Source organism: Macrotis lagotis, chromosome 3, assembly GCF_037893015.1.
Source record: "Macrotis lagotis isolate mMagLag1 chromosome 3, bilby.v1.9.chrom.fasta, whole genome shotgun sequence".
In the NCBI taxonomy this organism is placed as follows: domain Eukaryota; kingdom Metazoa; phylum Chordata; class Mammalia; order Peramelemorphia; family Peramelidae; genus Macrotis; species Macrotis lagotis.
The window spans coordinates 32,332,425-32,355,805 of record NC_133660.1 but is presented as its reverse complement, the minus strand read 5'-3'; the positions used below and the strand labels follow the sequence as shown (position 1 = coordinate 32,355,805).

Genomic DNA, 23,381 nt, shown 5'->3' with positions numbered 1-23,381 from the left:
AATTTAGACTGTAATTTGACAGAGATGGCTGCTGGCTTCCCACAGGTGCTTCTTGAGACTGTACTACTTCTGAAGTCATTTGTCATTCTTCAGATTTTTAATTCAGATCAATTTTTAATTATAGTATTAGTGGTCTTCTGGAAATTCAAGGAAAGGATCACCATTTCAAACTACTACCATTTAAAATAATTAACAGATTTGTTTTAATGGAATGCCACAAAACATGGAATGTGCTCTTTTCCCCCCAAAGAGCCTATTAAGTGGGTGGTGTAATAAAGTTTCAACTTAATCAACCAGTTTTCATTTATTAAGCAAACTACAATGGGATAGGTTGTCTAGAGCCTAGAACTGGAGGCAAAACGTCAGTGAGCAAGCATTTAATAAGGACATACTATTAAGGACGCTGTGCCAAGTTCTGAATATTTTAAGAAAGGCAGAAAAAGTTGCCGACATACATTAAATAGTTTCTGGCTTCAAAGAATTTCTACATGGAACCAGTATATTCACATATTCTATTTTGCAAACCTATGAGTCTGCCTAAGGAGATCTCCATTTTCTGTCTCTTATAGTTCTGAATACTTATTTGGAGGTCTGGCAGTTTAACTGCCTTGCTCATGATCTCAAATCATGGTTTCCGTGACTCCAAGATGGCTCTTTTCCCACTGCATTATGCAAACAGGTATCTGAATATCTTTAATTTCCTATCTATTTTATGTCATTCCAGCCTGAAATCCCAGTTCTAAGAGTATATCTCTGATTCTTAGATCAAAAAGCTTCACATCTTCTCCTTTCGTTATTCTTATCTACATATGAATCAAAATTGAAGAATGGAAATAAAGACAACAGAAATTTAATATGCTGAATTTATTAAATGGAAAGTGTAAGGGAGACTTTCAGTTCTTTGAGGAAATGATTCATTTTAACATAAATTTGGAGCTACTATCTGTTGCCCAATAATGGATGTTGTTAAGTAGACTGATAGAGAGATTCACAGATTTGTAGATTTATCACAAACAATTTGAATCAGTCTTCCTGGCAAACCTAGAAGTAAACATAGACTTTATTCCATCATACTATTTGGAGGATAATCTGTTATCATTATGAATGCTATAAGTAGTTCAAGCTAAATGAGACCTCTATATATTTCAGGAAAGGTATCAAGTTAGGAGGTTGTGTACTGTGGGAGCAGAAATAGCAGCAAGGGCAGTGTGGCTGAATCATAGCATAGGTGGAAGAGAGTAAACTCTAAGAAAACTGCAAAATTCCTGTAAGTTGTCCCAGGTTTTTCCTGAAATCATCCTGCTAGTCATTTCTTATTGCACTATAGGAGGTTATGAAGCAAGAACAGAATTTGGAAACCAGAACATTTAAAGAAAATGCAAATGTGAAAAATGATTATAACAGGAAATTGGGAAGAATTAAGTAATAAACAAAAAAGAAAACTGGGAAATTAGGAAGTAACTTATTTTGAAAGGCTTTGTAAGACAATTAGAGGATTTTTTATTTGATCCTAGATGTAAAAAGAGAAGCATTAGAATATATTGGGTGCTGGCAAGGAATTGAATAAGAATATGGTCACAGTTAAATTTTAAGAATATCCCTTTGATAACTCAGTGGAGAACAGAGTCAGAGAAATCTGCAGGAATGGGATGTTTAGAGACTGACTGGTCCAAGTCATTCATACTAAAGGTCATAACTGACATTCAACTACTTTTGCTTTGTTTTTTATTGAAAAATCAAGTATTCCTTCTACCACCACCAGCACCATGTTTTCAGTAAGCATGACTTATTTTTACCTGTGTTTATTGAGGTTGCTCTTGTCATTTATTTTAAGCAAGTGGGATATATCCAAAATCTGGAGAATATCCAGGATCAGAGGGAATTTCAGGATTTGGAGGATAGAAATTTATAGGACGTCTAAAATTCTTTTAAAAAAAGAGAAAAATAGGAGACATAAAGTTGGGTTCATTCATTGTATTGCTAACATCTTAGAAAACATTGAAAAACTACTTATGAATAAATGTACTTGATTAGTAAAAATGCTCACCTATAACAGGATTATTTGGATCACCAGACTCACTTGTCTGAGTTCTGGTATAGACCTGAGTTGTTCATATATACCCATTAATACAATTCCCAGAAATCTCTCATTTACGTAAATTGGAAGCACCAACCAATTCATCAGACATGATTTATTTAATAAACTGGGCAACCTCATTTCCAAAAACTAGTTACTCTTTTCATGATTCTTGATTTAAAAAAAAAACAGTACTCTGCCCATATTTTATCACAGGTGGAAAAAGCAAAAGCAAATTATAAATCCTCCCTAACTTCATTGGGAAAACAATGAAAAAGAAAAAAAAAACACATAGTTTCCCTGATTCAAAATGGAGAAGATAATCAAAAATGACAGTTACAACTATAACTACTGACTTCTCTGTACCTATGGATTATATGATGGAAAGAATTAAACACCTCTAGATTTAAGGACCTGGTTTCAAATCCTGCCTCTCAAATCCACTGAGTAACCTTGGGTGAGTCATCTAATCTCATTGGAGCTCAGTTTCCTTAGCTGTCAAATGGAGGCATTAGATGAGATGACCTGCAAGGGCCCTTCCAACTCTAGATTTCTGAAACTGTGGCCTCTGGAGGACAGAGTTGAGAAACAAAGCTTATACAAGAATGAATCTACACAAGAGATTCCTAGTCTGAGTGGGGATCTTGTCAATCTGATCTAACATCACTGATCTTGGAATAAGAAAAGGGAAGTGACCTGATCAGTGTTTCATGGGTAATAAGCAGCAAATTCAAAGTTGAAAAACTAGAAAATACTGATGACATTGGCTTGGAAGAGAAATCCTCACAAATATAAACTAAAATCCTTCTTTAAAATCAGTTTCAAAGCATCTAACAAATTTATCCTCATGCTTAAAGGACATTGGCAACAAACCCAATTAAGTTCCATTGATAATAAATAAAAAGTTATTTTCAGGATATAAATCATGCAGTTTTGTGAACAGAACTCTTTAGGCTTCAATGAGCGACTCCTTGTATTTGGTAGCTATCGAACAGCTATGGGGAATTTGAGAAAATGCATTTTAATTGATTTCTTCAGATATGGCCCGGAGTCAATGACAAGTCAAATGGAGTGTTATGTAGAAGACCTGGCAAGAAGCCCCTGCTGCTAAGTGACATGAGTATCATGAAGCCCACATTTAAGTACAATTCTGCTTATCATAACATTATACTCAAAAATAAGTTTGGGGGCAAGGGTTGAGTAATTAGACAAGGGAGATGGAATAGGAGGAAATAGGTAAACTTCTTACTTTCCAAACTCAAACATAACCAAATCAAGTCATTTCAGCCAATACTTGTTAAGATTTTCCTTTGTGCAAGGCCCAGGGCATCTTCTTAATGTGAGTTACTTAGGACTCCATCAATGAGTATTAAATATCCATAAGTCCCGAGAACTCCTCTGATACCTCATGTGCTTGGAATAGAAAATCTTATAGGATTATTGACACAGCTAAAAATTGTGGCATCAGGTAAAAGAGACTGAAGAGGGACCTAATTTCTTATAATAAACATTTCATCTTACTTAATATGTTATTGCGATGTAGCAATTCTGTCCCAAACCATGAATACAGAAGATAAATGTATATAGAAAAATGTGTATTCATTGTTTGTAAATTCCTAGTAGCCTCTTCCTTTGTAAATGGCACCAATATATATTTCTACTTCATTTCAATAATTATTAGCTTGGAAACTATGCATGATGACATATTGAGGGCAGGGGAAAGGTTAAAGATAAAGAGAAGGAAATGTGCTAATTCATTACATATGTTAAATTCAAAAATTACATATTAAATACAATAAATTATAATTTTTACCTTGTGATGAGGGAATCTATATCTCTGTTCAAACAAAGAAAAATGTTTTTAAGGATATGCATTACAGAATATTAAACTAGCTTTTATTTATTTGAAAATATCTTACCTCTTCAGATGAACTCTCAGCTCTCTGGAAAAAAATAAAAACATCAAAAGATTCAGTTATATGATCTATGTTTGAAAAATAAAATCTCAAACCCAGACAGTGAATTGAATTGTCTGTGGGTTAAGAATGAGTTCTCCCTACACTGAGGGAAGAGAAGAATTTTTTCTGAAATACATGGACATTGATTATCTTCACTTTTCTTTGGGGAAATGGAAATTGTGGCAGGAAAATAACTGTGAATATAAATCAAAGTGTTACTTAGCTGAGGCTACTAGCCCCATGAGGAATTTTTTCTAGATTCTTTAGATATCAATGCAGAAAGTAAAACCTAAAACAAAATAAAAAGTACTATTCCAGAGACAACTATAAAGCTAAGTATACAGGATGTAGAGGAAGCTTGAAATTGGAAAGAGGAATGGATCACTCCCAGCACCAACCAATTCTCCATTTTCCTGAGTACTTACAGCCAAGGAAACCAGAAAAGCCATAAGAAAAGCTAGAAGGAAGAGCTTCATGGTTCCAGGCTCCTGTGGAATGGAGAAGAGAGAAATCTGTGATATCTTTGGTCTTCTACTTTTCATCATTATTTTTTCTTTTCAGTAAAGAAGAAACATGGGCATACAAATTAACTCCCATTTCTATGGCAGTATTGAGCATCAGAGTGTTTTCATTTCAAGAACTAATGAGCAATCTTTTTTAAAAAAATTTTAAAAGCTCAGTTTCACTTTATTTTCAGTTCCATATTCTCTCCCTCTCCCCCCCTCCACTAATTTCAGAAGACAAGAAAATGAAAACTATCATCATTATTTAGAATTCTATGAAAAACATTCTTAAATAGCCAAGAGAAAGAAAGAAAAGAAGAGAGATTAAAGAAAATATAAACAAAGAAATGAAGCAAGAAAGAATGTAAAGAATGAAGGAAAGAATAAGAAGAAAGAAGAAACAGGCAGCTAGGTGGCTCAGTAGATAGAGCACCGGCCCTGGAGTCAGGAGTACCTGAGTTCAAATCCAGCCTCAGACATTTAATAATTACCTCATTGTGTGGCCTTGGGCAAGGCAGTTAACCCCATTGCCTTGCAAAAACTAAAAAAACAAAAAACAAACAAAAAATGAAGAAAGAAATAAGGAAACAAACCAGCAAAAGAAAAGAGAGAGAGAGAGAGAGAGAGAGAGAGAGAGAGAGAGAGAGAGAAGGAAGAAACAAAGAAAGAAGCAAGGAAAGAAGGAAAAGGAAAAAAAGGACCTAAGGAAGGAAAGAGGAATGGAAAGAAGGAAGAGACTGTGGGGGTAAAGAAGAAGGAAGAGACAAAAGCACTTTCATTTCTGTATAATGAACCTCAGTTTTAATAACCCCTAATGTTCATATCAATTATCCCTCATCAGCTGATATGAAGAGAGGTAACTCAGGACATGCTAATGTTTCCAGATTGAGTGGGTTGTTCTATTGAGTATCAGGGGAATATTTCTCTTCTCCAGGGAATTCTGTGCTCAGGAACCTTAGAAAGCAATAACAACTCATCGTTGTAGAGGAAAGGAATAGGGCCTCTTACTGAGCTAGATTGTATTTCCAGAAGAAGAAATTCTACCATTGCAGGTTGGTACATTCTCTGCAACTGAGAATCCTAGAAAGTTGGTAGGGACTCAGAGAGGTGGATGAGAGAGATCTTCATGCTGCCTTGGCTCACTCTATTTCAGATGTTTTTAGTGTTAGGAAGGTATCAAGTTACTTTGAATGAAAGATCTCCTCTCCTCCTTAAATCTCAACCTTGCAAGGTAAGTGCTTCAGTGTATTTTACGGATGAAGAAACTGAGTCAGAGAAAACAATTTTGCATACTCCTGGCTGAAGACTTCAGACTCATAGTTTCATTGCAACAACTAACATTTGCAAAGGAATTTACATTCTTATTAATAATTCTAACATATCATGAGAGAGCCAGGTGGCACAGAGGATAGAGAGCTTAACCTGTGTGTTCCTTGGACATACATTCTCTGTGTGATTGTGGGCAAGTCAATTAAACTCAGCCCTCCTTAGTTTCTCCATCTGTGAAATTTGGATAATAATTGCACCTAGCTCCTATGAAGGTTATAAGGATGAAATAAGATACTTAAAGAGAGCTTTGCAAATTTAAGATGCACCATAAATTCTAATATGTTCTGTCTTCTATGATATTCACAGCAAAGAATAAGCACAAATAATATAAAGATAATGGAATTGGAATACAAAGAAGACACCTTGTCTGAGTCTGGACTCAAATGAGTTTTCTCTATCAATCAATTTGTCAACAAGGATTTCTTGGGCATTCACAAAGGACAAAACTTCATCTAGGTGCTAAATGAGACCAAGACATGAACTGAATGGTCATGAACACTCAGGTTACATTAGATCTACAGGAATAACATGGGCACACAGGTTCCAAATGTCATAAAAATTATATTCAAACTATAAATTATAGATTAACTATAGACAGTAATATGAGGGGGCGGCTAGGTGGCACAGTGGATAGAGCACCAGCCCTGGAGTCAGGAGTACCTGAGTTCAAATACGACCTCAGACACTTAATAACTACTTAGCTGTGTGGCCTTGGGCAAGCCACTTAACCCCATTTGCCTTGCAAAAACCTTAAAAAAAAGAACAAAAGAAAAAAATACAGTAATATGAAGTAAATAGTATTTCTTTAGGGGGAGGGAGGCACCAGGATTCAAATGATTAGGAAAAGTCCCAAGTGGAAGGTGGAAGTAATAATGAGCTTTGAAGAAGAAAAGCAGAGGATATGAGGGGAAAATATATGCCAGTCCTGTGGGACAGTCTTATACAAAGCCACAGAGAAGAACAGATGGATGGAGCATCATGTGCGAATAATAGGAAGAAGGTCAGTTTGGCTGAACTCTATTTCTACATGAAAGTAGGCAATGTATAAAAGCCTAGAAATTAATGTTTGAACTTGGTTGTGAAATCAGGGGAAAAGGATGTCATATTTTTTTATCCTAGAGTCCCTGAAACTTAAGGAACAGAAGAGTGACCTGGTCAGTGTTGTGTCTGAGGAATATTGTATTATCAATTGAATGGAGCATGAATTGAAATCGGGAGGGACTAGAGGCAGGGAGACTATTGGAGAGGCTCTTGGAATCATTCAGGTGAGAGGTAATGGGGACCAGACCCGCTCTGGAAGGGGATGGATGTGAAAGACGTTCCAGACCCTGATCCATTAACCATCTGGTAGCTGATCTGACATTTTTGGAGAGGGAATAATAGAGGGTGAGGGACGAGTTTCTACAATGGGATAACTGGGGTTTAAATGGGATAGTATTTCTACATAGTATAGCAGGTGCTTAATAAATTCTTATTTCTTTCCTGCTCCCTGCCCCTTTCTCACTCTCTGAAAGAAATAGGTAAGTTCAGAACATGGATGGGGAGAGTTTAAGCTATCAAAATGTCCAATAGCTTATTGGGTGTTGAGGTGGAACTGGAGTTCGGTAGAGTGATCATGACCTCATGGATAGAAATTGATGAGAGGAAGCCTTAGGTTTCTTGGAAAGAAAAGTATACTAGCAGTTAAAGCAAGAATGACCTGCCACAGTAGGTAGCAAGGCTCTTTCCCATTTGTTACCGCCACCACTAGACATCATGCAAAGTCTAAATGACCTTTTGTAGAGTATATTGCTAAGAAGATTCTGTTTCGATTTGAATCAGATCAGATACTCCAACATTCTCCCTCCCATTTTGTTCTTGATTTATTTTAATTGTGCCAGTCTTTTTTTATCACAGTCCTATTTCCTTCCCCAGATAACTGTACGGATGAGGAACTGAGGCAAACAAGATTAAGTAACTTGCCCCGGATCACAGACAGTAAATGTCCCAGGTCATATCTGAACCTATAAAAATTAACCTTCCTGACTCTAAGCCCAGTACTCTTCCAACTGGGAGAACATAATTTTGTGACATTAGGACAGATTTCTGTCCATTATATCATATTGTCACTCGATCTTTGTAGTTACTCACTCCAAACAAAAATAAGTCATATCTCTAAAAGCCAGATAATCAAAAAGCTTGAATTAATTAAATTTTGAAAAGATAAAATTTGCAAACATCACAACCCTACATCTTGGAAAGCATATTAAATTTTCTCTATTAACTAATTCTTAAGATATTTAAGATGCTAGAAGGAGAGGGTCCAGGAAACGAGTCCAAACAGTGAAAACTAAAAATGCATTGATGATGAAAAAAGAGTACCAAAGGAAAGACAAGAGGCAGAGCAATTCAGATGAAGGAAATCTAGAAGATAAGAGTATCTAAGCAGCAGAGAAGGGGAAAAGTCAACAAATGACCCTCCTTCAATGAAACACACCACTTCGGGAGACTTCCAAAATTTCTGCATTGGGAAAGAAAGAAGAGGACCATTAAGGGATTAAATGAGAAAGATATTAAAAGAGAAAACCAATAAGTTAGTTTATCTTAAGAAAGGACAGTAACAAAGAGTCAATCGTGGAATTGCATGCCAGATTGTCCAATTACTCTGATTTTTTTAACTACTCCTATTTTTAGGTTATTTGTTATCAGTTTCCCTAACAATCATGGTCCCCTTAAGTAACCTACAGTATATAGAATTCATGTTACCCTTAGTGAAAAATAGTCCATCTCCAGTTCTCCATTATCTTACCAATTGTGAGGCTTGAAGCAAGTGACTTAATTTACCTGAAGCTCAATTTCCTCATCTGTAAATTGATCTGATTAGACTAAATAACTTCTGAGGTTTTCACCAGTTGTAGATCTCTAATTTCATCACATCTTTCTTCCCCCCACCACCAAATATTCATATTTACAATATTAAAATAGTAACATTGTTGTCTTCTATAAAACATTCTAAAAACATTATTGTCTTCTATATTTTATACTTTATACCTCTCATACATTTTTCTTACATAACATGCCATACAGAGAAAGATTAGAACAAAAATCTACTTGATATGTAGGAAATATTACCTAAGACAGCTGACAGGAAGAAGAGATCTTGTTGTAAGTGAAGATGAACTTCTGGGTATCCCAGAGGTATTTATACTCTGCCATAACTGATATGCTAATTTTGTGGTTGTAAATAATATCAGTAGTGACCTTGAATAGTCATCATTGACAATGCACAAAAATTGATTTTGTGCCCATTTTCAAGTACTCACAGATGCCAAGAAGTCATTTAATAAGGCATATTTCACAAAAGGTTATATAGCCTCCAAGTTGAAAACTAAAATATCAAATATATAATCCTAGTGTCAGTCTGGACAGTTCAAAGTGTAGAGTATGGGATGGTTCATATTTTGGGATGGGAATTCTTTAAATAATAGTTTGTAAATGTCTGAGGCTAGATTTGAACCCAGATCTTGCTGACTCCATTTGTAGTACTCTTGTACTATACCATGCTACCTGTAGATACATTGTAGGTTTTCTTCTTCAGGTTTGGCTTAGACTTGATGCCCCCTTGAGTCTCTTTAAGCCTGAAGGATTTGAAGGATTAAAAAATATAAGACTTGATAGACCCTCTGAGAAAATAAACAAGTCATCTTCCAGAGATCTGGAGACAGTCTTAGATATTTATTCTGTTACTAGCAGGTGGAATAAGCAATCATACCACTGTTATCAAATTCACTTCCATAGTAATCTATTTTCTTGACGCAGCAGTGTGCAATGGATGGTACAAGTGGTTCAGAAGTTTCTCAAAAAGTGAATCACTGTTAGGATTTGACTTCTCTTTGGAGTCCAAAGAGACAGAATGCACAGTTTTCCCTGCTACCAAAATGCCTGGAGTGCAGATATGATCACATAACTCTTGCTCAATAAACTCCACTGGCTCCTATTGATGCTGCTAGGATCAAATATCAGCCCCTCCATTTATCTTTAAAAGCCCTTCACAAGTGAATCACAAGCTTGGACCAGAGCAAATGTCATCCTGATTATCCCCAAAAAGGGGAGGGGAATAGATTGCAAACTATAAGACAATGACCTTGATTTTCCTTCATGAGGAAATTGTAGGCAGACATGGTTGGTGAATATCTACAAAGGGTCAACATGGCTTCGTAATCAAACCCTGCCACAAAATGTTTCTTTCCTTACTGAAGAGGATTGCCAAGCTAGTAGAGGAGATCAAAGAGGCTAGAAGTTTATCCAGATTTTTAGCAAAATTTTTGACACTGTCATATACTATTCTTGTGAAAATGGAAAAATGGAGCTTAAAGAATAGGACCAGATGGTGAAGGGGAAAGATGTTAAGTGCTTCCATTCATTGGATTAGCTCAGATTAACCTTTTGAAAGAGGTCTCTAGAGACTTGGGAAAGGTGAAATACAAATCCAGATTGTTGGTATCAGTGAATAGTACAGCAAGAGAAGGCTTGATCAACTGAATATGATACTGAGAGACTGTTGGAGAGAAAGGCTGGGGAGTAAAGTGATTGAAATCTGAACCAGCTCTCCAGAAGAAGATGGAAATGGGCAATCAAAATAATAATTCCTCTCACTGAAGCTCTTGAGATAAGAAGCCAGAGTTGAAGACAAAGTTAAGTTAGGGGGAAGACTTTTCAAATCTCTGGGTGACAGCATTTGCCAGAAAATGAGATACTGCTAATGACTGCAATCAGAGATGAAAGCAATGTTCCAGGTCATCAATTCCAAACCTTTCATTTTCCAGATGAAATCACCAAAATCTAGAGGACTGAATCTGGCCTGCCTATAGTCACTCAGAGAGAATGTGGCAAGTATCTTCAGTGGAGCCCTCTGAATGTCCTCTTTTTCCCCAAAAAAACATCATAGTGAATAGTGTTCCAGTGTGATAAAGTATCAAATCAATCAACCAGTTTTCATTCATTAAGCAACTATCATGGACCAGGGTTTTCTAGAACCTAGGAATGGAGGCAGAACATCAGTGAGCTAGCATTTATAAACACCTACTATAAGCCAGTCACTGTGCAAAAGTCAAAAAGTTGCCAACAAAAAGTAAATGGTGTCTACCTTCTAAGAACTGATATTCTATCAGTAGAACTAGCTTAAACACATATTAATTTTGCAAACCAGTGACTTCATCTCTGTGTCTGCCTATGGAGATCTCCATTTTTCTGTCACTTATTATTCTGGAGAGTTATTTGGAGTAGTGACTTCCTACTCAATCATTAACCTAGAACTGGAACTCAGGTGTCCCTGGCCCCAAGATGACTCTGTTCCCACCCATGTTGCAAATGGGTGTCTGATTATATACAAATTTATATGTATAATATGTCATTTCAACTTGAAAGCCCAGTTCTAAAAGTCTGTGTATGTTTCTTAGATCAAGATGGGCTATATATCTTCTTTTGCTCAAGTTATTCTTATCTACGTAATGAATCAGAACTGAAGAGTGGAAATAAGGATAACAGAAATTAAATATGAGTTGAATTTATTCTATAGAAAATAAAAAGGAGAATTTTAATCCTTTGGGGGAATGATTCAAGTTAACACAACACGCTTGGAGCTACTATCTAATGATCAACAATAGATGGTGATAAGTCAGAACATGGAGAGATTGACAGATTGTAGATTTGTAGATTCATCATACATAGATTAAAGGTAAACCTATGAGTAAAAAGAGAATGTTGCCTTAGGTTTTCCACCATCATATAATTTGGGGAATAATCTGTTCCTGGTATTATAGTAGTGTCCATTATAAGAGGACCATGTAAACCAAACGATTGGTGGCAAGACTTGAACAATTATGTTTATCATCATGAGGGACATGGTGTGCAAGGCAGCCTCCTTGCTTGCCTTTCCCAGAACCATTCCATCCCAAGTCCTAATTTGATAGGAAAGTAGATTATTGTTGATTGTCTGAATGCTACAGGAGTCTCATGACTTCATCTTTGAGTCTACCTATAGAGATCTCCATTTTCTGTTACTTATAATTCTGGATTGTTATCTGGAGTATTGACTCCTTGCCCAGGGTCACAATCCTGGAAGTGGAACTCAGATGTCCCTGGGCCACAAGATGACTCTGTTCCCACCCATGTTGCAAATGGGTATCTGGGTTAGATACAAATTTCTGTGTATAATATGTCATTTCAATCTGAAATCCCAGTTCTGAAAGTCTGTTTCTGTTTCTTAGTTCAACATGCTCCATATCTTCTTTCCCTAAAGCTAGTCTTATGTACATAATGAATCAGAACTGAAAAGCGGAAATGAGGACAACAGAAATTTAACAAGAGGTGAATTGAATTTATTCTATAGAAAATATAAATTTTATTTTTAATCCTTTGGAAGAATGATTCATGTTAACACAACAAGCTTGCAGTTACTATTTGTTCCTCAACAATGGATGCGGATAAGTAGGAACATGGAGAGATTGACAGATTGTAGATTTGTAGATTCATAATACATCAGTTGAGGCAGATTAAAGGTAAACCTATGAGTAAAAAGAAAATGTTACCTTAGTTTTTACAAAATCATATAATTTGAGGAATAATCTGTTCCTGGTATTATAGTAGTTATCCATTATAAGACGACTATGTAAACCAAATGACTGATGGCAAGACTTGAACAATTATGTTTATTATCGTGAGGGATATGGTGTGCAAGGCAGCCTCCTCCTGTGCCTTTCCCAGAACCATTCCATCTCAAATCCTGATTTGATAGGAAAGTAGACTATTGTTGATGGTCTGAATGCTACAGGAGTCCTTTGGCCTTTCCATGTGGGTGAACAAGCCAACACTTAATGAATTCTGCTTCACTGTGAGAGGAAGAACCAGAATTGAAGGATCAAAAGCAACATCACTATGAATGCTGGACTGACACAAGTCTGTTATCCCCATGGCAACTTTAGATTTGCTATAAGTAGTTCATACTGCTCAGAATCAACATTCATACGTGACAAAAAAGGCATGGGGTCAGGAGAAGGTATGCTGGGGGGACGAACAGCAGAAAAGCCAGTGTAGGTGAATCATAGCTTAGATGGAGGAGAGTAATGTAAAAAAAAAAACTGGAAAGTAGTCTTTCCAGGTTATTCTGAAAACATCCTACTTGTCATTTCTCAAAGGACACTGCAAGGAAACAAAGCAGAATTAAAATTTTAAACTCAAAATGTTGAAAAAACATAAAAATATTAAAAATAATTTTAACAGTTAATTGGGGAAAATCAAATGTTATATAAAAAAAGAGAAAACTGGAAAGTTAGGAAGGGGTTTATTTTGAAGGACTTTAAAAGTCAAATAGAGGCTTTTATATTAGATCCTTAATATAGAGAACTACTAGAATTTATTGGATAATGAACAGGAATTGAACCAGTGCTATGGTCATGACTAAGCTTTAAGATTATCCCATTGGTAACTCAATGGAGAATGAAGTCAGAAAAATCTTCTGCAGGAAACAAAATGTTCAGATTCTGACTGATCCAAATCATTCAACTATTAATGGCATATCTGAATTTCAAATAGAAGTTTTTAAAATTAGATTGCAAATTCTAGTATTCTTTCCACCACCCTATCCACCATTTTATTCATTTAAGATTTATATTTACCTGTGTTTATTGAGGTCCACCTTATGTATAAATTTGAGCATTGAGTGACTGTTCAAGAAATAAAGGATATCTAGAATCTGGGCATCCAGAATTCAGAGGATATCTGGGATTTTCAGAATTTTCAGAAAGTGAAGGATATCCAGAATATATAATATATGGATATTTGTATGTCTATTAAAAGAGACACAAGATTGGGGAATTCTGGTCCATTCATAATATTACTAATTTTGCATCCTTGTAACATTGAAAATTTAGGTATATACAAATATATATGTACAAATTTCACAGGATTAGAACAAATGCTCATATGTAGATTATTCATGGATTCATAATCCAGGATTATCTGGATCACCTAGTTTAGAACTCAGTTATGAATATATTTGTACTCATGAATACAATTTCAGGATATCTCTCAAACAACTAAACCAACAGTACCCACTAATTTATCAAACATTATTCATTTAATAAACTGGAGAATCCTCATTTCAAAATAGTAGTTATTCTTTTCATGATTCTTGATTTAAAAAAAGAAACTTAGACAGTTCTTTTCTTCTGAATGAGACGGGACCTTATAAATCTGGTCCAGCATAATTAAATCTTAGAATGAGAAAAGGGAAATGCCCTAGTCATCTTATGGAGGTAATAAGAATAAATTCAAAAGTGAATGACTGGGAAAGAAAGATGACAGTGATTGGGGAAGGAAATGCTCACTGCTATACACTGAAATCCATCTTTAAAAGCATCTAAAATTTTTATCCTCATGCTTAAAGGACATTGCTATACACACCCATTTAAGGGGCATTTAGAATAAATAAAAAGGTCTGTCTTCAGTATAAAAATCGTGCAAATTTGTGGACAGAGCTCTTCAGGCTTCAAAGAATTATTCCTGTTATTTGGAAGCAATACAATAGCTAGGAGGGATTTGAGAAAATGTATTCAATTCTAATCCCTTGTCTATGACCAAGAGTCAGTGAAAGGCAGAAGTAAGCATTTCATAGAAGACAAGGCAAAAATCCACTGTTGCCTAGTAACAGCATCATTGAGCCCATGTAGAAGCACACTTGTGTTCAGTCACAACAGTGTGACCAGAAATCAGTTTGGGGACAAGAAGCTAGTCCACAGCATAGTAATTCAATCAAACTGCAATTGGATGAGATAGGTCAACTTCTCACTCTCTAAACCCAAACCAAACCAAATTGTGTCATTTCTTTTTTTTTTTTAAGGTTTTTGCAAGGCAATGGAGTTAAGTAGCTTGCCCAAGGCCACACAACTAGGTAATTATTAAGTGTCTAAGGCTGGATTTGAACTCAGGTACTCCTGACTCCAGGACTGGTGCTCTATCCACTGTGCCACCTAGCCGCCCCAAAATTGTGTCATTTCAGTCAATATTTATTAAGATCTTACTTGGTGCAAAAGCCTGGACATTTCAGTGTTAGTCACAGAGGACTCAATGATTGAGCAGAGAACTCACACATACAGAAGTCCAAAGAGCTCCTTTGATGTCTCTTGTATTTGGACACATTGTACTTTAGAATCTTTGGCAAACTGAGGCAAAATTTAAGGCAATAGGGAAAAGACACTGTATATGGACATAATTTTTTCATGACTATTGCAGTATAGTAATTCTATTCCATTTCATGAATCCAGAAGATAAATGTCTACAGAGATTGTGTACTCAAATTTAGTGAATGGAACCAATATTTATTTCTGCTTCATTGAAATCATTGTTAGCTCAGAAACTATGAAGCTGAGATTTTTTAGGGTGGGGTGGGGTGAGGGAAGGTAAAAGATATATAAAGAAGGAAAGATATTGCATATGTTAAGTTCAACACAATAAATTATAAATTTACCTTAAGGAAACAAAGATGTCTCTGTTAAAAGAAATTAAAATATTTTAAGGATATATATTTTGAATGTTCAACTTTTTTTTGCATTTGTTTGAAAATGCTTTACTTCTTCAGATGCGCTGTCAGCTCTCTTTTGAAAAGAAAAACATTAGCAGTCAGTTATATGATGTGTTTAAAAGAAAAAAAAACCCACTCCAAACCTATACAGTGAATTGCGTTAACTTTCTGGTATGGAATGAACTACTCTTCCACTGAGAAAACAGCGGAATTTTGCCCCACATATCTAGAAATGCATTTTAGCTTCACTTTTGTTTGGGGAAATGTATCTTGCAGATGAGGAAACTGAGTCCCAAATTTTACGTATTTCTGGATGAGGACTTCAGATTTGTTATATCATAGCAACAACTCACATTTATAAAAAGAATTCACATTTTAAAAATATTTCTAACATATATTAAGATTTCTAACATATACTAAGGTAGAACAATGGTTAGAGTACTTAACCTACAATCAGGAAAATCTATGTTCCTTGAACATTCATTAGCTTTGTGATTCTGGGCAATTAGCTATGTGATTGAACTATGCTTCCCTCAATTTAGCCATCTGTGAAATAAGTTTACTAATCACATTGTTTTAAGGAAGAAATGAGATATTCATAAATTTCTTTGTAAATTTTAAATGTAAAATAAATACTGACCATTTTGTGTCTTCTTATTTGATATTTAGAATAGTGAATAAGAAGTAATATGATTACCAAGGGTTTAAGGACATGGTATTTGTAATATAGAGAAGACACACCATGATAATAAGTGAAGCATGAGTTTTCTGACCCTTTCTATCAATCAACAAATATTTCTAGAATATTAACTAAGGATAAGACATACTGATACTAAGTATGATGAATAATACATGCCTGAACAGTCCTTGCATTCCATCAAAAAGGAGATTTCATTCCATCAAAGTTTCACAAGTTTCAAATGATGTAAAACTACATTCAAACTATAAATTTTAGACAATCAGTGTAAAAAAATTTTAAAAAGACATTTTCTTTAGAAGTAGAGGCATTTGGACCTATGTAATTAGGAAAAATACAGGTGGGAAATAGGACAGATGATGAGCTTTGAAGAAGAAAAGTTAGAGGTTCTATTGAGAAGAGATGAGAGGGAAACATTCCAGTCTTCAGGGACAGCTTGTGCCAAGCCAAGGGGAAGAGAGATGGATGGATGATCATGTAGAAAGAAGAGCAAAAATAAGGTCAGTTTAGGGGCGGCTAGGTGGCGTAGTGGATAGAGCACCATCCTTGGAGTCAGGAGTACCTGGGTTCAAATCCGGTCTCAGACACTTAATAATTACCTAGCTGTGTGCCTTGGGCAAGCCACTTAACCCCATTTGCCTTGCAAAAACCTAAAAAGAACCCAAACAAACAAAAAATAAGGTCAGTTTGAATGGGTTCTTTTTCTATATGAAAGTAGCCATCAATGATTCTTATTCTTTTCTAGGAGTGTTTGAGAGACTCTGACCCAGCCCCTTCAAAATGTCCAATTGCTCACTAGATGGTGATATGAAACAGGAGGGGAGCCATAGTCTCATGGGTAGAAATTGTAAAGAGGAAGCTTTAGGTTCCATGGAAAGAAAAATATGCTAACAATTAGAGCTATCCAAAAGAAGAATGGTCTGCTGTAGTAGATAGTGAGCCCCATTCATTCCCCTTTGTTACCATCATCACTAGACATCACGTAAAGTCTGGGTGATCGTTTGTAGAATATATTATTGAGAATATTCTGTGCTATTATAAATCAGACTCAATATCCCAATGAGGTCCCTCTCCAACTCTAATATAACATAATTTGATGTTATTAGGGATTATTCTCTTTCCCTCACACAGAAATGTTGTTACCTACTCCTTAAGAAACACATTGCATTTCTCCCAAAGGTCAGACAACCAAAACACTTGAGTTAATTGAATTTTCAAAAAATTTAAGTTGGGAACAGCAAAACTTCACAACTTGGTAAGCATAGTATATTTACTCTGTCAACCCAGATGACATTTATGATATCCAATGGAAAGATTTAGGGGTGGAAGGAGAGGTTCAAAGAAATGAGCCTTAACAAGGAACAAATAAACATTGTTGGGGAAAGAAAAATAGCAGAGGTGAAACAAGAGGCAGAACAAATCAATATAAGGTAAAGCTAAAGAAAGACGGCAGAGGAGAGGACTAAATGAACCAGGTAGCACTTCTTCAATGGGACAACAAGTCTTTTCAGAAGAAGATTTCCAAAATTGCTACAATGAGAAAGAAAAGAGAAGAGCATAAAGGAATCTACTGAAATTAAAAGAGAAAACAGGTATCTAAACCCTTCTAGAGAATGAGGAAATGACTAGAGTCAAGTAGAGAGCAGTATACCAGATTGTCCAATTGTTACAACTTTTTTGAAAGGTTTCTATTTTAGTGTATTTATACTCAGTTATTTCCATGATCCTTACAGTTTCCTTAGTAGCCTATAGTTTGTAGAATCTATGTTGTCTTCTGTGTAAACGGGTCAACTCTAGTTCTCCAATATTTTACCCATTGTGAGGCTTCAGACAAGTCACTTAACTCTTTTATATTTTGTTTTACATGAAGGCTTCTTGGGTCCCTTCCATCTCTAGATCTGAGATCCTAGTACATCTTTTCTCTTCACCAAATATTCATATATTCAGTATGCAAATAGTATCAGTATTTCTCAGCAAACCATTATTATTGTAAACATATTTATATTTCATTCCTCATAGCTATTTTTTCTAGATAAGACAGAAAAACAACAAAAAAAGTCTTGAACTCTATAGGAAATTTTACCTAAGACAGATGACTGAAAGGAGAATTCTTTTTTCCAGAGAAGATGGACTCCAGTGTGCCCCAGGGCTATTAAACCCTGCTATTAATGATATGCAAATTTTGTGGTTTTAATGATATCAATAGTGATTTTGAATTGCCATTACTAAGCATAACTGAATTTTGATTTTGTGCCCATTTTCAGTAGTCATCCACTGGCAAGAAGTCCTTTGACTAGAAAAGGATGAAAATCAACTTTGTAGTTGAAAATTAAAATATCAAATGCCTAATTCCTTCATAATCTGGGAAAAACTAGTAGCTGAGCATGTAATGCTTGATTATTTAGATGTAAGATTTTAAATAAAAATATCTTTGAAACTTGAGAAAGAAAATAATGGAAGGGTGATACAATAATTATTAAACTTTGAGTATAAACCAATGAAGTATGGTAGAAAGGACAACTCCAATAGTTGGAATGACTGAGTTCTGATCTTTGCTAGTTATGAGACCTAACCAATAGTTTAACTTCATTTTACTGAGACTTAGTTTTCTTATCTAAAGGTACTTGTACCTTTCTTATCTGAAGGTACAAATATTTGTATCCTCTACCTTACAGTGTCATTGGGTGGAAAGAATCTTCTAAAGCTTAAATCCCTTGAAGGTGGAATTTTGTATTATTTGGGCTTAAATAATCCCCAGTTTGTATTGTCTTTTCACTGAAATTTGCACATAACAGATGATCACAGCACATTTTATTACTGAGTTTTAACATAGATCTCAAGATGCAAGAACACCATGTTGGGTTCCAGGTGCCACATTTTGGAAGGACAATGATAAGTAGGAGAAAATCTAGAACAGGTAAATCACAATACTTGAAGGGATTCCAGATCATGTTTAGGAGCCCTGATTGAAGGAACTAGTGCTTTTTAATCTGTAAAAGAAAAGACTCCACAGGGAAGATTGTAATCTCTACAAATACTTGAATAGTTATGAGGGAGAAGAGATCATAGTGAAGGAGGCAAGCATTAAGTGTCCACCATGTGCCAGTACTGAATACCTCCGTGAATATTGGACTATTACATTTCATTACATTCAATTCTTCATTGTCTAGTTTGTTTGCTGGATCTGCTTTATTTTTTCCTTTTATCTTACTGCTATTCCTAGGCTTTTTTTAAGTTTTTACAAGGCAGTGGGATTAAGTGAATTGCCCAAGGTCACACAGCTAGGTATATTCCTAGGCTTGCTAGAATTGCATCAAATCATAGCAAGGAGAATAAGATCCTTGCTTTTTTAATGAGGAAAGGTAATATATTAACAGTTACAAAGTTAGTCTAACTCCCTGGGAAGTCCACTGTTTTGAAGGCTACCCTTGTTGGGTTCAATGATAGGAGGTTTCTGACTGGAGAGGATTGCCCCATGATGTAAAAGGAAGGGAAGTCTTAATTCAGTGGGGTCTAGAGAGAAATGAAAGTAGTCCATATTCCAAGAAATAATTAAGGGTAAGGAACATCCTCTACCTTTATATTATGGGGTATGTAAACTGAAGGGGAAAAAAGACTCAAACTCTCTAAACTTTCTGAAATATAAGTAGCTAGCTTGATGTTTTTCCTATACTCCTGATAACCATAAGGATAACTTCACTGGTTTTCACCACATGAGCTTGTTATTAGGTCAGTGTGGCTAGGTTGTACAAAATCTTAAGTTAAACAAAAGGGTCAGTAGGGCATAGCAATGTTTCTAGCCTCTCTAGAAATCAGGAAGACTCATTCTCATGAGTTCAAATTTGGCCTGATAGCCACAAGGATAACTTTACTGGTTTTTGCCACATTGATATGACTGAAGAGAGAGGGACAGTTAAGAAGAAAAATACCAGGGATGAAATAGTCATAAGTCAGACAAAACTAATGATTCTGAAAGGAAGATTCAAAGTGGGTAGGGGTAAGGAGAAAAGAGAAAAGGACTAAAAGCTGAATCTTCCTGGCTGAACAAATTGCATCTGAATGTAAGGGAATACCAATGTGCTATAAGAAATGATGGAGATTCTTTCAGAGAATAATAACTGATGCAGAGAAAGTGAACAGAACCAAAATTGTTTATACAAGGACAACTAACTAATTGGTAAAGAGAAATAATATTAAGACTTAAGAATTCTAAACAAAGCTTTTAACAATCAGGTTTCCAGAGGATCTATGATGAAGTATGTCAAAGAGAGGTGATGGAGACAATGTGCAGACAAATTGTTTTTGGCATGACCATTGCTTTGGATTAGATTTACTTGCTTATACTCATTTGTTATGAGTTATTTTTTCCTTTTCTAATTCTATCCTAAATAAAGTTAGTGTGAGGATGTAAGGTTAGCAAAAAATGAAAGAAAAGGTTAATGTTAATGAATCAAAATAGATTTATTATTAAGGGTATAATTTATAATAGACGTTATTTTTTTAAATTCTGAAGAATCAAAAAAGAAAAAAAATGGTCCTACCATCATTTTGGGGGAGACAAGCAAACATGTGAAAACAAGCTATATACAAGCCCTATAGGAAATAATTAATAGAGGGAAGGCACTAGGATTTAAAATCATAGATAGCCAATGGAAAGGGAGCCAGGTTCAGATCCCCAATCTGGAGTAGTAGAGATGGATACCACAAAACATCCGGTATGGTAATGTGACTGATCCTGGAGAAGTCAGTGGGAACACTAGAGATAGTTGTCTTTTCTTTGTGAAGAGCAGGGTTACCCTAGAATAGGTTCACCCCGAGTGAGGGACCTGAGTCTTGGACAGCATCACAGTTCTGGGGGCCTCTGATGAGATGGAGCTCTAGGGAGTGTCCACTAGCCAACAGCAGAGCAGCATCGTCCTATGAATGGCAAGATGGCATTGTCCTAGTGTTAAAGCTTTTGCCAATTATGTCATACTGATGAGTAGCTCACAAGGAAAAGATGGAAGATTTGACAAGAAAGACCATACTGACTGATAGCTCATTAGTCCATTATCTACTACATGAGGAGAATGTAAAGGTTCACACTTGAGTTTTTAAAAATAATCACAAGAGTAGAAGGAAGGGGAGATATGATTAAAGAGCAGTTCTGAAAAAAGTTCCGGGGCTTTCAATGAGCTTTTAGACCGTTTTGAGTCAGGGGCCACATAGTCTAATTCATTGGACAGTGTCCAAAATAAGAAAATCAGGATGATGGAAGGGATTCAAAATGATGTCACATGAAAACTGGCTTAACTAAGTGGTTGATATTTATCCTGGATAAGAGGAGTCTCCAGGAGAATAATGTGTCTCATCAGAGATCCATGTTTGATTCAGGGGCTACATTTTAGTAATAGTCTAATTCACTGGACAGTATTCAAAACAAGTAAATCAGGATGATTGAAGAAATTCAAGATGATGATATTTATCCTGGATAAGAGGAGTCTCCGGGAGAATGATATGTACAATAACTGTAATATTGTAAACATTATCAGCCTTGAAAGACTTAGTAACTCTGATCAACATAATGACCAACTATAATTTCAAAGGTCTCATGAGGAAACATGATATACAGCCCTGGGTATAGAACTGATGGACTTAAATAAAGATTGAAACATCTTTTTCTTCTTTCATTCTTTTTCTTAGACATTGCCAATGTGGAAATTTAATTTTCATGACAACATATTGGTAATAGATTTTGTTTATCTTGCCTTTTTGATGAATTAGTCAGGAGGAAGAGAAGGAGGAAGAAAATTTAGAACTGAAAATAAAATAGAAATGAATTTAAAAAAACCATCGTCCCACCCTGAAGCTCAGCTTCTTTATATTATGTCCCTCAAAGGAGGCCGTAATGTCCCTGTAGGAGTTTTGTTTCTATAACCCTGGTGCATAGCACAAGACTTTCCAATCATCTTGTTTTCATTTTTCTTTCTGACTATTCATCGGCATGGAGGACTTCTTCTGGGGAAATATCATTCATTAGGAGAGCAGCAGCTTACTTAAAAGGTACAATATTAATGGATAGGGCACTGAGAGGTTGAGTACATTGCCCACAGTCAGCCAGCCAGCATGTCTTAGAAGTAAGATCTGAAGCCGAACCTTCCAGGCTCCAACTGGACTGGACTTAATTCATTTTGCATCAGTTCATAAGTCTTTACAGGTTTCTATGAAATAATCTCATTTATCAGTTCTAAGAACACAGTAGTATTCTGTTGCATTTAAATACATAATTTGTTCAGCCCTTTCCCCACTTGATGAACATACTTAGTTTCCAATTTTTACCACCACAAAAAAATAGCTACTATAAATATTTTTATACATCTGGGTCCTTTTGCTCTTTCTCTGTTATTTGACAATATGACAGAGTCAAGAATTATGCATTTTAGTACCTTTTTAGGCATAGTTACAATTGCTTTCTAGAATGGTTGGATTAGTTCACATCTCCATTAATAGTAAATTAGTGTGCCTATTTTTCCACATTCCTTCTCTCAGTTATCATTTTCCTATATTTTTTATCATTGTATTTAATCTGATGTCATATGGTTAACTATGTTTAGTTTTCCTAATACTGAACCTGGTCTGAATTCTTGGTAGAACTATAACCTAGTCATAGTATATGTTTTTTTGATACATTGCTGTAGTATTTTTCCTAGTATTTTAGTTTTTTAAATTTTGCATTAATATGTATTTGGAAAAGTTCTTTGCAGTTTTATCTTTGAGTATCAAAACTATATTTATGTCATAAAAAATTTAACAGGATTTTTCTTTATTTTTTTGGAAAGTTTTTGCATTATTAATTAATTGTTCTTTAAAATTTTTGTAGAATTCACTTACAAATCTATATATCCTAGCTTTGCTTTTTATTTAGTTCATTTTTGGCTTGTTCAATTTCTTTTCTCAGGTGAAAATATTTAAACATTCTCTTTCAACTTATGTCAACCTAGGCAATTTATATTTTTGTAATGCATTTCATTTAGACTTGCAGTTTTATTTTATTTTATTTTATTTATTATTGTCATATAATTTGGCTAAATAGATCTTATTAACTGTTTGTGGTCTTTTGTATTGGTTACAGATGCACCTTATCATTAATCTGAGTTTCCCTTTTTTTTTTCTTTTGATAAAATTAGCAAATATCTTATCTATTTTATTCCCCTATCCTCCCCCCCCCCCAAAAAAAACAAGATCTAGTTTAATTGTTTGTTCAATATTTTTCTTTTTA

The 23,381-nt window shown here is 35.2% G+C and overlaps 1 protein-coding gene and 1 long non-coding RNA gene across 14 annotated transcripts in view; one reads left to right on the top strand and one right to left on the bottom strand.

The window, feature by feature from the left end:
* The window catches only part of STATH (statherin), a 99,203-nt gene that overhangs the window by 43,766 nt on the left and 32,056 nt on the right, over window positions 1-23,381 (bottom strand). Inside the window, exon 2 of the mRNA XM_074228391.1 lies at window positions 4,461-4,523. Within this exon, the coding sequence (XP_074084492.1) occupies window positions 4,461-4,511 (51 nt within the window). The 5' untranslated portion in view covers window positions 4,512-4,523. The remainder of the gene's footprint in view (window positions 1-4,460; window positions 4,524-23,381) is intronic.
* The window catches only part of LOC141517424 (uncharacterized), a 36,409-nt gene continuing 30,605 nt past the window's right edge, over window positions 17,578-23,381 (top strand). For 3 of the 13 annotated variants that reach the window (XR_012476861.1, XR_012476859.1, XR_012476857.1), the window contains exon 1: window positions 17,701-17,715. This is a non-coding gene — a long non-coding RNA (uncharacterized LOC141517424). Of the gene's footprint in view, window positions 17,716-21,920; window positions 22,166-23,381 lie in introns of those variants that run through there. The other 10 variants (XR_012476854.1, XR_012476850.1, XR_012476858.1 and 7 more) reach the window with 8 other exon arrangements.